Raw genomic sequence first — 12069 nt, forward strand, 5'->3', positions numbered from 1 at the left:
ACTATGGTGACAACATATAAGTTTGAATTAGAAATTGAGGCTTTCTGTTACTACTTGGAGACAAAGACTAGAAAGTGTCATAGGCTCATTAATTGTGTGGATCTCTCATATCTAGTCAAACCTGAATCCATAGAATACACACATCAAACTTGTTTAAAAATTGGCGCAAGCATTTAAGCTCTTTATTACATCACTGCTGTTAGATTGCATTGGTCTGTATTAAAGTTTTACATTTTCACTGAAACTTTACAATGTCCATAAATGAAATGTTAATAAATACATCAATAAACAAGTAAGAAAAATGCTTTTAGCTCCGCAGTGGATAACATTCGCTCTTCTCACAAGGTGGTAAAGTCAGCAACTCCCATCATGTCATAGATTATTTACAAGTGATCCAAGCACAGTCTATCAAAGTGCCACACGGTCCTTTATATAAGAGTAGAAAGAATGCCAACAGTTCGAGGAGTTACCACTGTAAACATCTTCAATTACGTTCAATACACAGTATGAATCATTAACTTTCTCTTATTTAATAATTTTACACTTTTGGTGGGGAACACTGGAAAGAGAATTCTGCATTAAAATGTGCGGTGTTTACATAAATCAAAGAATGATTTATCATCACTAATAATCCTTGTTTGAAACAATGTCAGTTGTTATGCAGTCATGTTCTCCACAGGCTAGTGCATTAGCCTTTATCTGACTGTGTTGTATGAAAATGAACAGCATTAGCCTGGTTCAGAAGAGTCAAGTACTTAGGAAGTTGAGTCGAGATGAATCAGATTTTTTATGTCCTCCAATTACTCATTCCAGTGCTTAATAATGATCATTGTAGCTGTGCCATAAATCATAAAGCAGACTCTTAAAAGTTTCTATCTTCACAAGATCATCTTCCTCTTGCAGTTCGAGTGGCTTTATTACAGATAACGAATAACAGTTTGATCATCAAAAATATCATAAAAATGTTTCCAATCTATCATTTAAAAAAGTCTGAAAATAACTGAAAATATTTTAGCAGTTATTTATTAAAGTGTGGCCAGAAGCACACCCCACAATGCAATTGAACAACGTGAACACTTACTGCTAATGTCTTATAGTTGCCTCGTTATTTACATGCCGAGGCCTTTAGGAGATTGACACGTGAATACATGGCACCACATGCATTGGTTGCACTGAGAGTGCAATAGACAAACATGCTGCATTTCCACATACAATATACGAGCTGGAATCATTGAGTCACAAATATAGTAACGGTCCCAAACAACCGTTTCAATTCCGTTATCATACGCACAGACTCTGAGCACTACCTCTTCCACTTGGCATCGAGTTTTATCTATTATAGGGTTCAAGAGCTTGTACGTATAACATCTATAAAAAACATAATGTACAGTACTGTATATACAATATGACATTGCAATGATTACCAACTTAAGACTGCTAAATCCAACAGACACAGACCATGCTTTGGAGATGCTAGTATCAATGAAATCTCCAAAACTGGGGAGGATTTCACTCAGTTCATTTATTACAACCATCCAGTTAGTTGAATTATTGCCTTGCATCACACTGCCAAGGGTTTACTGCCCTACAAAGGACATTAACCCTGGTAAGGGCCTCACCTATTGTTTATAGCATAGCGTGTCAGCACTTGCAGCCCTCCTACTTACACCGGCTCACAAAGACTAGCTTGGATTTGGAGTAGGACCAGAATTAGCTTTTCTATCTAATAAGGGCAATGACATTCGGCTAGCTATTAACTTATTTGGATCAATAGCTCATTTACATTAATTATTCAAGTGGTTCAGTTAGAAACACAGATTGTGAATGACTAGGAACTGAGTACATCAGGCGTGACAGAATTTGACTTTGAAAACTATATATGAACTGTACAGCCTAAAACATGTTCAGGTCATCTTAGGTATGAGAACAAGATAAACAAGCTGGAATGCAATAGAATCAACAAGCGCATTACAGTGGAACAAACAAAAAAGTGTTCCTTTGAATCAAACCATTTATAACCAGAGGGGGTACATCTGCACCAAACAAATGAGATAAAATGGGTGCTGGTAAGGCCTTTTAAAAAAAAAAATAATACATGGCATAACAAACAGGTATTGGAGACAATTATAATGAGAACATATACATCACCATTTAAATTTGACGTTGGTAGTTGATGGGGAGCACAGCAAGTCTTGGTGCGAATGTACTGGTATAACAGAAATTTCACAGCCCTATCTCTTACTCCAACAGCTATGGTTCAGCGACTAATGGTTAACTGTACTTCGACATCAGCACACAGGGCAGGATTCTAGTTGATAACATGTTTGGGTTTAAATAAGGAATCACTTGGATCAGAAGTACATTGATGTTGCTTTTGAATGCACACCACTATTTAGCAGCAATGAACGTTCTATTTTTAAGTCACTAGACTAGACAAAAAGGACATTCAACTGATTTATGTCAATCCCACATGCACGCCAGTGACATACTCCGGACCATGGTTCCATTGAATGAACACTGTATTGTAAAGAGCAGCACCGGCTGTTTCATGTGTGTTTGGCAATACAATGACCTAAACCATTGGAATATATTGTCAAGATATTTTGACATTGGATTTAAAAACATTAATCAATGTGATTAAAGATAGATCAAAATAAAATATTGTAATGTTAGGGGCAATTAGTTTTCAGCTTTATGGGATTTAATGTGATGGAACAATATCATTAGATGTTTCTCTCTAATTGTGAAAATAATTCTAAGTATCAAAATATGAATTTTGACCAGTAAAAAGGTTCAATTTAAGTGTCTGTTTATTTTAGATTCTATGCCGCATGTTTGGTCTGTAAAGCAAGTAGTTCAGCAAAACACATTTACATAATTGGACCTAAAAGATTATAACAAGAGACCATTGTAAACTGATAGAAAACCCCAAAGAATACAAGACGTGTCCCAGTGAAACCAATGGTTGTTAGACTGCTGCTGGTTGTGCATCTGGACCTCTGCTACATTACGATAGCTCGTATTATCATGAACAATGTGACATTGAACAATGCTTAAACCGTAGTGTAATGTTTATGAAAGAACACCCTCCCTCAACTCTACTTTCAGCAGTGGTGACTTCAGTCCCACACTCTGTCCCACACTCTGGGAACCTCTCCTAAATCCCTCCATTTTGTTATCTCTCTCCTATCCTTCAAAAGTCTCATCAAAATCTACCTCTCTGATCATGCCTTCAGTCACCAACCTTAATCCTCCTCTCATTACTGTCTGATTTCCCGTGCATTTTGCTTCTGTGAAGCATTGAGAAATTCTATTATGTTAAAGGCGCTACAAAAGTGAGTTATTGGTGCTAACTGTGGAGAAAATCAATCAATAGTGTTGTACACTGGATGGAATTAGGATGGGCAGTAACAAATGATGAGCAGCTCTTTCACAATCAAATTAAGCCCAGGGGCAATAAGCCTTCAAATATTTTGATCTGGTGAATTCCTGAATACAATCCAAATTTTCATAACTACCTTTACATACTAGAATAACATCTTAGCATTTCCCCCATTGACTGTGGCAGAACAGATTAAAGCTCACTATACCCCATACATGCTAAATCCCTGTTTTTAGTCATGCTATGTTGAGGGGCTTGGGTAGTGGGGAGGGGTAAGTGCTTCACTATAAGGATGGAAGGGGAAAAGTCCTTGTTTCACCCCAAGTTATCCTGGGCACCTCCTCGTGCCTAGCTCAATAGCAGCACTCATGGATCGCTATAATCAGACTAGCTGCCTAGTCTCATGGTCACATGGTGACAGGGACCTATAAAGGCAAGAAATATTGTTTTAAAAAGACTTTACATCAAGAGAAAGAAAAAGACGATCTTCGTCCAATAATCTAAAAGCTGCTGTTAACATCTGCAAAACATAGCATCAATTCTCCTCCTGGATCTTTAACAGGACTATCAATATAAAAGGGATATCGTGAACAAACCTTTTAATGTTTGGAGTATTTGCCAGGAGATTAAACTGTGACTTTTACAGTTTACATAAGCATCTGTCTGGTCTCCAGAGCTGGTTTTATGGATGCTATCTTGGTTTTGCCAATACAGGACTAGTGAGTCGTTCTTAATGGAATTCCGTTCTATTATTAACATTTTACAGTGTGGTGGTTGTTTAAAAAATGGGTTTACACAGAGAAAACTGTTTATAAAAAATGGGTGTATACAGAAAACCTCCCCCATAATATTGAAAGAAACATTCATATAACACAATCACTGCAATAGAAACCTACCCTTCTAACCAAATAATCAGCACTTTTGAAAAAGAACTAGCATGGGAAAATAGCTTTTAAACCCTTGGAACAGATACTGTGTCCACATAAACTCAGTTCACATTACAATTATTCTACTCTAGTAAAAGCTTAATGATTGTTATCCTGGAGACAACCTCAGTAAAGTATATTCCTGATCGGACTATATTTTTGAGCAACTATTTCAGTAGCTATTCATTCCAGTAAAATGATTTTTTTTTTAAATCAGTGATAGTCTCAGTAAAATTTGATAGAGTATGCAAGTGTGTATTGGTTTTAAGAGATTATTTCACTCCAAGATTCAGGGCAGCAGTTACAAGTAAACTGTTTTAGGCTACAGTTTTATTGTAGTGCCAGTCTGGGACTGGTAATTGTGGGGTGCAAAATACAGCTGGCAAAACCCAAGGACTATGAACTACACTCTTCCCACAACAGGAGAGTTCTGCCAATTATGGAAGCAAGCAGCCACAGAGGTTTCAGGACGGGGGATGGAGCAGAGCAGGGGTGTCCATTTCCTCAAAGTATTAGAACAGCAGCAATTTAAAAAGTGGCCAGGGAATCTAAGTGCCAGAGCACTTTCTAAACCCCACTTCACATCAGGCTGGACTCAATATGGTGACAAGCACCAGCAACCCGATACAACTTATCCATGGGTGTTTTACACTACTTGGTTTCAATGCGGGTCACACTGCGAAACGCTCTATTCGAGCCAATGTCTTCTCTGAAAGACTCAGGAGATGTCAGCAATTTTCTTTAGTTTTTAAGGTGTTGTACTGTATTCATTTTTGTTGTAATATGTTGTACAAAATCTAGGTTGTTACGCACCAGATCAGTCTCGACTTTTGTTGCCTCATACTTTATAGAAATTCCTGTTTTATCGTAATTTGCAAGGTTGTCCCGAGCAGTTGCAATTAAGTGGGTTCCTCGCATTCTTAATAACTAATGGGGTAAAACTAATATGTTAGAACACTGATAACTTACATGGAATGTATATTGGATGTATAATCTACACTGTAATTGTCCAAAGCCTATCCTTCTAGAACCTGGGAAGGATGATATCAAGTTAGCCCTTGTGTGTGAATATTGTTGTACATCGATGGCACAGCAAACACTGTCATTTCTGTTCATCATCATCATAGGCAGTCCCTCGGAATCAAGGAAGACTTGCTTCCACTCTTAGCATGAGTTCTTAGCTGACTGTACAGTCCAATACGAGAACCACAGTCTCTGTCACAGGTGGGACAGATAGTCGTTGAGGGAAAGGGTGGGCAGGGAGCCTGGTTTGCCGCACGCTCCTTCCGCTGCCTGCGCTTGATTTCTGCATGCTCTCGGTGACAATACTCAAGGAGCTCAGCGCCCTCCCGAATGCACTTCCTCCACTTAGGGCGGTCTATGGCCAGGGACTCCCAGGTGTCAGTGGGGATGTCGCACTTTATCAGGGAGGCTTTGCAATGAAACAGTGTGCTGGAACAAAAACTTAATAACAATCCCACATAAAAGTGTGTAAATATAAACAGATATTGGGCAGTAAAACTTGGTATGTGAGGATTCAACTGTACACTAGCCAAATTTGTTTACAAGGTGTAGACCTAAGCTGAACTAGTTAGATTGCTATGTTGTAATCAATGCCAAACATCTGCTATTCCAGCTGTCCCTGAAGTTACGAAATGGGATACTAGTTTATGCTTCCCCAAATTTCCTTTGACACCATTTTAGCAGAGGAGTTAACAAATCTCTTAATGCCTTGGCTAAAATAAGAGAGCAAGAGATTTCATACAAACACAATAAGCATTTGAGTACTAGTATCTCAGTGCAATTTCAGGGGCTTTGTAAACCTGAAAGAACAGGCTATGATAACTACTAAATGACAGCACTACACAATTGAGTTATTTTTATATCATTTAAAATTACCTGTGTGGAAATTTGCTCAAACTAATCATTTTGCATTTGTACCAGTCTATACTTACTTGGGATTACAAAGCAATAATCCCATCAAAGGATTCAGGTGAGATGTAAACCATTAAAAATAAACCTGGAATAGTGTTTGAATGTTCTTTATACATTCACTACCTATGTGTGTATAGAATAAACTGAATATTTCACAGAGAAAATGTTATTTAAATTTTATTTTATCACCTGAAGTTTCACCAAGTTTAGATACAGCCTTAACTTTCACTACCCACTCTGTTTATATCGCTTTTATTTATGTCTGTCCTTTGGTTAATGGCCTTGCGCTCTGTATAGTTAATGTGATGATCACAGTGCAGTAAGTATTGTCACGTCATCGCTGCCAGTTTTACGGAGCGGTAGTAAACGCTCACAGGGATATAATACTCAGTAATAAAGCAGTAACAAGCCAGTAAAAAATCCCTGACATTGCAAATCACACTTATCTATTCAGGTGTTAGAAAAATGTCAAGAAATGCAACACAGAAACACCAACAGGTATTGATGTTGGCATGCTAACAATCCAATCGCAAGTACGTTTTATCAACATCTCAAGTTCATATTTTAATAGCTTAACCTAGAATGGCCATTTTTACTGCAAATTCCAGGGAGCCCACAACTTCTCAAATATACTCAATAGAAAATGCTGAAATACAGAGCAGGTCCGTTAGCATCTGAGGTAAAAGTCAGGTTAGCATTTGTAGTGTGAACACCAACGCTGGCAATTTCCTCAGGAGGGGTTCTCCCAACCAGCCTCCATAACTTCTGGTTTCTGTCAATCTTCCACTAAAGTTACGGCGGCCACTTGGGAAAACTCAGAGGAAATTCCCAGCGTTAAGTGCCCACACTACATCACACCTGACTTCCTCTCGCTCCCCCCAGATACTAACTGACCTCCTCTGTATCCAATGTGCCACAGCTTTCTACAAGGCATTTCACACCTAGGAAGATAATTTTGACTTTGCATCGCTCCTGATGTTCATTTCCATTGAAGTCAATGAAAATCAGATGCTGTATAACGGGCAGCAGATACGATATAACCCCTGGCCCTCTCGGCTTTAGTGCACTCGATAGTCTCCAGAGTTAGACTGCCACCTTTGGGTTGGTACCGTGCCCAAAACTGTTGTGCATCAACTCAGAAACGGCAGCAGAGATGCAGCCCCAAAACTACTCTCCACCATCATAGCCCCCACATCTCTTTACAGATGCTGGCAGAACAGTTGTGTTTTACTGTATTTTTAAAACAATCCTGAAGAAAATAAAACAGTTCTTGGGCATGGTATCAGTGTGGCTTTCAATGATTTAAATCGAGCTGCACCTTTGCAGAATTTTTTGTAGTAGTAGTCATAGTAGGGTAGCGGTATGGGGAGTTCAAACCACAGCATGGCAAGTTGTGAAATTTGAATTCAATAAAAATCTGCGAACTCAAAGCAAAAGCAAAATACTGCGGATGCTGAAATCTGAAATAAAACAGAAAATGCTAGAAATCTCAGCAGGTCCGGCAGCATATGTGCAAAGTTTCCACAGATGCTGCCTGAGCTGCTGAGATTTCCAGCATTTTCTGTTAAAATCTGCTAACTTGTGAGCTGGTAGATTGTTGTAAAAAAAAAATCCCCTCCGATGTCCTTTTGGGCTCTGGTCTGCAGATGTCAGTTGTGGCTCAGTGGGTAGCAGCATACTTTGTCTCTGAAGGCAGGGAAGGATGTGGGTTCATAAAAAGACAAGACTTGCATTTTGACAGCGCTTTTCACGAATTCAAAAAAACCCCACAATTTATAGAAACAGAGATAGAAAATAGTTGCAGGAGTAGGCCATTCGGCCCTTCGAGCCTGCACCGCCATTCAATGAGTTCATGGCTGAACATGCAACTTCAGTACCCCATTCCTGCTTTCTCGCCATACCCCTTGATCCCCCTAGTAGTAAGGACTACATCTAACGCCTTTTTGAATATATTTAGTGAATTGGCCTCAACAACTTTCTGTGGTAGCGAATTCCACAGGTTCACCACTCTCTGGGTGAAGAGGTTCCTCCGCATCTCGGTCCTAAATGGCTTACCCCTTATCCTTAGACTGTGTCCCCTGGTTCTGGACTTCCCCAACATTGGGAACATTCTTCCTGCATCTAACCTGTCCGAATCCATCAGAATTTTAAACGTTTCTATGAGGTCCCCTCTCATTCTTCTGAACTCCAGTGAATACAAGCCCAGTTGATCCAGTCTTTCTTGATAAAGCGCTGATCCCAACAAAGATCCCATGGCACTTTGCAGCCGGTGAAGTACCTTTAGTGTTTTTTAAAAAAGAAGTGTGGTCATCATTTTGCACAATGCACAATAGAGAGATAAATAGAGAGTGGGGGGGGTGGGGGTAGGAGTGCAGGTTCCTGGTGGTGTGTGTGGTGCTCTCAGAGCTTCTTGGGGGGTTTTTCGGGGAGGGTAAGGACGACGGGAAAGAGCAGCCCTTTGGCTTCAGCGCAAGGCTGGAGCGGGAGGCTGTGGAAAGCGCCCGGTGGGGTGGTGGTAGCCGAGGCTGCCTGCTCATCCTCGGGCAGCACAAAGCGCAGGGTGCAGGCACGGTTGACACAGTAGACGGTGCGGCCGAGCAGGGCACAGCGGAAGGGCAGGAGGAGCTGGGGCTGGGGCGGGAGCGGCTGCAGGGCGGTGCATTCGGACCACAGCCTGGCCACCGTGTTGTAGCGGCACACGCTGAGGCCCCGCTGGCCGCGGTCCAGCTCGAAGCGGTAGAGGCAGTGGCCACGGGCCACCAGGTCGGCCGAGCGGCCGCCTCCCCCTCCTCCACCAGCCCGGCTTCGGCCTCCACCGCCAGCGCCCCGGCTGCCCGGGCACTCGAGCCACTCGTCCCGCCGCGGGTCGTAGCTCAGCAGGCGGCGGAAGAGCGAGCCGCCCGTCACGTAGATGCGGCCGCTGCAAGCGGCGGCCTGGTGGGCCACGGCGAAGGCCCCGCGGGGCAGCGGCGCGGCCGGGCTCCAGCGGTCGGCGCGGGGGTCGTAGCGCTCGACGCTGAGGAGGCACTCGCCGCCGACGGCGTACAGCAGGCCGTCCAGCGCCACCAGCTGCAGCTGCGAGCGGGCCTGGCGCATGGGCCGCACCTCGGCCCAGCCGCCCGTCGCCGCGTTGTAGGCGAACACCCGGGCCGAGGGCTCGGCGGCGGTGGCACCGCCGGCGGTAGTACCGCCCGCCACGAACAGGTAGTTGTGGAGGGCGCACAGGCCGCAGCCTCGGCTCCGGGCCGCCACCGCCTCGGGGAGGCGGCTGAGCGGCTTCCACTGGTCGGCAGCGGCGTCGTGGCGGTAGAGCCAGCGCTCGGTGTCAGCAGCGGGGCAGGAAAGGCAACTGAGCTCGGGGCTCTGAGGCCTGCTGCTCTCTCGGCTCTCGGGCCGGCTGCTCCCAGCACTACCGCCGCCCAGACGCCGCTCGTACACGTCACTGATGTCGGCCAGCACCAGGCAGCGCTCGCCGCCGGCGCTGTTAACGCCTCCGCCGGCGCCCTCCACCTCCCTCCTCCGCAGGATCAGCTCCCGCTCGGCGCCGCTCAGCCGGCCATAGACGGCGGGCTCCCGCAGCACGGCCAGGTAGTGGTCGCTCATGAAGCGGTAGGCGGCGCGGCGCAGGCCGGCCAGCCGCTGGGCCCGGGCCAGGCCCAGCAGCTCCAGGCAGTTGCGCAGCTCCAGGCGGCCCTCCAGCGCCTCGGCGCACGCCTGCGCCGCGCCCGGCATCTGCAGCAGGCGGGCGGCCGCCAGCACCTCGGCCGCCTGACCCGGCCCGCTGACCCGGCTCACCCCAGCCATGGCCCGCAGGCCTCCGCCTCCGCCACCGGCGTACGCGTAGTCCAGCAGCACCCGCAGCGCCGCCAGGCTCACCCCCCTCAGGGCCAGCTGGCGGCGGCCGCGGCGGGCGCGGAAATAGTCACTGCGGGCCGCCAGCACCGCCTGGTGGGCCTGGATCCGGCGGCCCGCCACCTCGATCACCAGGTCCGGGGGCGGCGAGGGCCCGGACCCGGCCTCAGCCCCTTCATCCTCCTCCTCCTCCTCCTCTTCCTCCCCGGCTGCCTCAGCCCCCTCCGCCGCTCGGCTGGCCGGCTCCAGGCTCCAGTGGGCGGCCGCCACCCGCTCCTCCTCCTCCACCTCCCCCGGCGTGCTGTTGTTAATCTGCCGCTGGCTCTTCACCACCCGCGGCGACGAGCCGGCCGCCGGCTCCTGGTCGTCGCTCGACGGCGCCGAGAAGCACAGCGATGAGCCGAAGCTGCACGATGAGCTGCCCGGCTCCCAGTCATCGGGGGTGGTGGTGCCCCCGGCCGCCGCACTCGGGCTACCGGAGCCGGCACGCACCCTGCCGCCGCCGGTCTCCATGTCAGCACCAGCAGCGCCCCCCGCTCTCTGGCCACACGCTCCGGTGCCCCGGGCATGGACAGCAGCCGCCAGGCTTCGGCCCACACCGTTCTCGCTGCCCGCTGCTCCAGTGAGGCCCCGCGGAGTGGTGTCCGCCGCCACCCGCCGGCCGCCTGCGCCCGCTTCGCCCACCTCTACGCCGGCGGCACACCCCGCGCTTTCCCCCCACCACAGCTCCCCTTCCCCTTCTGCGCCCGCGCCCGCTCCCGCTCCGCGCCTTGCCAGCTCCTTTGCTAACTCCCCCGCGCAAAGTTTCTTCTGCAAATCATTTTCTGCCCAGCACGCACTCTCGCCACCTCGCTGCTCGAATCCAACCTGTGAGGCGGTCGGCAAACAAGCCACTGTCTCTGTGCCTTCGGCACCCAGTGTTTTATTGTGTTCAATGTGAGCCCTTGTGAGAGTTTGCCCGCCTCTGTGCTTTTCTGCCTTTACCCCATTGTTACTCTCTCCTGGGAAAGGACTCCCGGGAATGCTTATTAGCAGAGACTCAACATCCAAGTTCTCGTTCCTTTGCAAAGGGGTAGTACTGGTAACAATAAATAGACGCTGGCCAGGATGATCCATCGATTTGACAAGGTTGAACACATCCGCTGGCTACAGTGCAACAGTCCACACTGTTATTGGCATAACTCCCATCAAGCACCTGGACGAGGCACGTCATTCATCAGTATAGCGTGGTCCTTCACACTCTGTTCTGCATATTGCACATGCTTTATGAGCCGCGTATGCCTGGACACGGCACCGAAATAAGGTGATTTCCTCTGGGATGAGGTCAGGAGAATCTGAGGTTCACGGCCTGTTCGAGTCTGGGTTCCAAGGTCGCATACTTCTGTTTGTTGTACTCGGTCTCGTACGCATCCCCCTTTAGAGAAAGGAAAATAACATATCAATAGGCTGGTCTAAACATCAAATAAGCTCAAACTGGATCACTTTGTTATAAAAATAAAGGTTACATATATTTTCTCGTACTTCTGTGTTTGTGAAAACATCTGGTCAAAGGCAAAACAACCAGGGGACATAGATTTAAAGTAGTGGGGGGGAGGTTTAGAGAAGTTATGAGGGGAAATTTCTTCACATAGAGGGTAGTGGGGGTCTGGAACTCACTGCCTGAAATAGTAGTAGAGGCAGAAACCCTCACCACATTTAAAAAATACTTGGATGTGCACTTAAAGTGCTGTAACCTACAGGGCTACGGACCAAGAGCTGGAAAATGGGATTAGGCTGGATAATTCTTTGTCGGCCGGACACAATGGGCCAAATGCCCCCCTTATGTGCTGTAAATTTCTACGATTCTCCGATAAGGAAACATCTTGAAAATATCCACAATATTTGAAGTGAGACACATAATTTCCTGAATCAGCTGGTTGGTTAAATTCAAATTCGTCAAACTGACCAGAACAATTTTTTCTGCACCTGAACGAT

General features: G+C 46.5%; 1 protein-coding gene across 1 annotated transcript; it reads right to left on the reverse strand.

The window, feature by feature from the left end:
• Positions 1 to 6335: 6335 nt before the first annotated feature.
• LOC139266580 (kelch repeat and BTB domain-containing protein 11) lies at positions 6336 to 11211 on the reverse strand. Its single transcript, XM_070884174.1, has one exon. The coding sequence runs from the start codon at positions 11209 to 11211 to the stop codon at positions 8644 to 8646; it is 2568 nt and encodes an 855-aa protein (XP_070740275.1). The 3' UTR covers positions 6336 to 8643.
• Positions 11212 to 12069: the final 858 nt, after the last annotated feature.

The sequence above is a fragment of the Pristiophorus japonicus genome, chromosome 7, assembly GCF_044704955.1.
Source record: "Pristiophorus japonicus isolate sPriJap1 chromosome 7, sPriJap1.hap1, whole genome shotgun sequence".
In the NCBI taxonomy this organism is placed as follows: Eukaryota; Metazoa; Chordata; class Chondrichthyes; family Pristiophoridae; genus Pristiophorus; species Pristiophorus japonicus.

Bases quoted from the DNA above. Each gene is read 5' to 3' on its own strand.
- LOC139266580 (XM_070884174.1), bottom strand. From the start codon at position 11,211: ATGGATCATCCTGGCCAGCGTCTATTTATTGTTACCAGTACTACCCCT.